General features: G+C 35.2%; 1 protein-coding gene across 1 annotated transcript; it reads right to left on the reverse strand.

Moving 5' to 3' along the window:
- Window positions 1–242: 242 nt before the first annotated feature.
- On the reverse strand, window positions 243–2324 carry LOC145101487 (uncharacterized). The gene is made up of 6 exons (XM_079038695.1): window positions 2052–2324; window positions 1628–1700; window positions 1461–1554; window positions 1224–1361; window positions 1067–1124; window positions 243–966 (listed from the first exon to the last, which is right to left on the reverse strand). The coding sequence occupies exons 1-6, from the start codon at window positions 2082–2084 to the stop codon at window positions 490–492; spliced, it is 873 nt and encodes a 290-aa protein (XP_078894821.1). The 5' UTR covers window positions 2085–2324; the 3' UTR covers window positions 243–489.
- Between the last annotated feature and the right edge of the window lie 604 nt (window positions 2325–2928).

Below are 2928 nucleotides of genomic sequence, written 5' to 3' on the forward strand. Positions count from 1 at the left end.
TATTTTTCCAAGCTGCTGCTACATATCCAAGGTAATCACATAACTGCATCCAAGATAAATCACACAGCTAACAGTTACAAGAACATGTCATGGTTTCATCATGGGACAGAAGCTCACTTGCATTGCATGTAAAACATACATATCCAAGACGACACCGTTTTAGTAAATAATCAGAAAATTAAATTTGTTTAAATATGTAATGTGATGTGAGTTATATTCGACACCTTGGATAAATCTACTAATAACACAGAAAGTTGTTGACAGATTTCCCATTTCAGTTTGTTTCCAAGATATCTGAATGCTTCAAGCAATCAATCATTCATAATACTACCTACTACCTACATGGGTACTGTAAGGGCCTTCAGATTCAAAATACAACACCACATAAATGCCCTTCCAATACACCACCAAAGATTAAAAAAAAAAAGAGAGAATTAAGGGTAAACATTTATATAAAAAAAACATATGTAAGATTTGGTATTCTACCAGTTATTCTTCATCATAGTCTTCATCTTCCTCATCCAACCTTGAGTTAATTTGTCCCAAATTTCCAGTGTCAATCACCATCCTGTCCATTTCCGAAAGCGACCCCCCAAGATATTCTTCGTTTTTTACTTCAGCCGCCTCTGAACCACCATCTCCACCACCACCAGGAATGGACTCCGGTAGCGGTGGAGGTGGTGGTGCTCCTCCGGCTAACCCATCGGATGCTTTCTCCATATTCTCATCAACCCCGGCATTCAAATCAAAGTCCCGACCACCATCACTGATCGCGGTGGTGGCAGCAGCGGCAGTAGCGGCGGCGGCGGTGGTGGTGGAGGTTGGTGGAATCAATGGCGTGCAGGATTCGAGTTCAATATCTGTTTGGGGAGCCTCTCTATCTGCTGAGCTTCTCCCCCGGCCCCTGCCCCTTCCTCTACCCCGCCCTCTCCCCCTACCATTGCTGCCCGTTTGCCCTGCTTCATTCTAAAATAAAATGAAACAAATGTTTCAATTTTAGTAAATGGATACAAAAAGGAGATGTACAAATTATGGAAGAAAAAAAAGAAGAGGGTTTTAGTGTTACCATCCTGTTTCTTTTCAACTCTTCATCACTTTCATTTGTTTCACCAGCAGCAGATTTCCTATCACAAGAAAAACAAAACAAAAACGAATTTTACATTTTTCAGTTTTCATTGGCATTGAGTAAATAATCTGAAAATGGATTTATGAAAGTAGCTTACTTCCTCTTTACCATGGTACGATCATCACCAGAACCAACAGCACCACCAGCAGCAGCATCAGAATGGCCATAGTCAGGGACCTTGCTCACAACTTCCCTCAGAAAATCAAACACATTGTAGCTTTGTACACAGTGCTTTCTGAACTCAACAAAAACAACATTTCCATGTGTTTTAAGTTTAACAAGCTAACAAAAAGATCAATGAATTTTCAGAAATGGTTTGGTTGGAAGGACTTACAAATGCAGTGAGTTAACAGTTTTTGCACCTCTGCGTAGAGTTATATCATATGTTCTATCACAAAGATCTTGCAGAAACAATTCCAAAGCTTTTGCTGAATAATATTAGAAAAGAATAACAAGTAAGAACAATGGCGAAGCTAATAAAAGGTTATACTAGAAACTTACAAACTAAAACTGGAACAGCCATGGCGATTTTTCCAACATCTTCATCCGCTTGCATTATCTTTTTGATCCGAGCCTGCAGCATATAATACAATCACTCTAAAATATCAGATTACATCCTGCAAAATACTTAAAGAATCCAATTGATTTTCTGATGTTAATTTACACCAACAACAATATTCCCTTTGTACTAGGTCTTTTTTTTTTCTTAAGAAGGCTGTGAATCCATATCAATAAGTTAAAAGCATGTCAAAAGCAACAGTTATGATTAGTATATCAGTAAAATCCCAAATCGAAGTGAAGACCTACCATAGGAATAAGCTACGATTATAGCATCTTCAATACCACACATACTACAAATACGGGACACCTAAACCGTATGATTATCAAGTGTAATGGCATAAAACCTGGAAAGAGGAAAACTTACAGCAGGGAAACGCGTATCGAGCTTCTTCTTCATGGCGTTGATACACCAACAAACACAATTTGAAGAATTAACTCAAGAGAGAAACCAACAAAAGAGCGCGCCAGACGAGATCTGATCTCTAAGAATCACAGTGGCGGAGAACTATCGGCGTTGCAGATCTGGTTCGTAGTTTGGATCAGATTCGAGTTACGATATCCAGAAATTTCACAGATCCGTAAAGGCTCGACTTTGGAGAACATCAGAAAAAGGTACAAGAAAAGGATGATAATGTTTTTAGGGATGTTTGGGATTTCATTTTACTTTTACGCAAAATGAATAAAAAAATAACTTTTTTAAAAATATTTTGATTAGTTTTATGGTAGATAAACTAGATTATAGCCCGCGTTAAACGCGGAAAACGCATAAAAAAACATATAATCGTTTATAGATATTGTATAATGATTATAAAAAAAATATAGTTATTGGTATTCTTGAAATGTGTAGAAAATACATTGAAAACGATAAATATATATAATCATTAAAACATCTCTTTGTAGACATTAGTTTTTGTTTTATTAGTTGAACGACTTTCCTCGTCTCATATAGTTATTAAATTTATATATTTATAAGCATTTTAATTAGACGCTCCTTGCATAATAATATTACCTAATTTAAACATATATTGACAACCAATATACCGTTTTTTCTATTGCATTAAATATTGACAACTATTTCATTTATTCAAATAAAGTTATGTAATATAATTTATAAAATGTTAAATGTTATATAGATTTAATTTTAGTATATCATCAATGAAGATTCTTTTCTAAATCATGATTGATTTATTTTAAACTGATTATGAATATAAATGCTAGCTTTTATGTTTGTTCTTATTTAT

The sequence above is a fragment of the Lactuca serriola genome, chromosome 4 (assembly GCF_051521515.1).
Source record: "Lactuca serriola cultivar US96UC23 chromosome 4, Lser_US96UC23_V15, whole genome shotgun sequence".
NCBI lineage: Eukaryota > Viridiplantae > Streptophyta > Magnoliopsida > Asterales > Asteraceae > Lactuca > Lactuca serriola.

Bases quoted from the DNA above. Each gene is read 5' to 3' on its own strand.
- LOC145101487 (XM_079038695.1), bottom strand. From the start codon at position 2,084: ATGAAGAAGAAGCTCGATACGCGTTTCCCTGCT. The intron at 1,701-2,051 runs GTAAGTTTTCCT...TATATGCTGCAG, and splicing joins TCGATACGCGTTTCCCTGCT to GCTCGGATCAAAAAGATAAT. The intron at 1,555-1,627 runs GTAAGTTTCTAG...AATATTATTCAG, and splicing joins GGCTGTTCCAGTTTTAGTTT to CAAAAGCTTTGGAATTGTTT.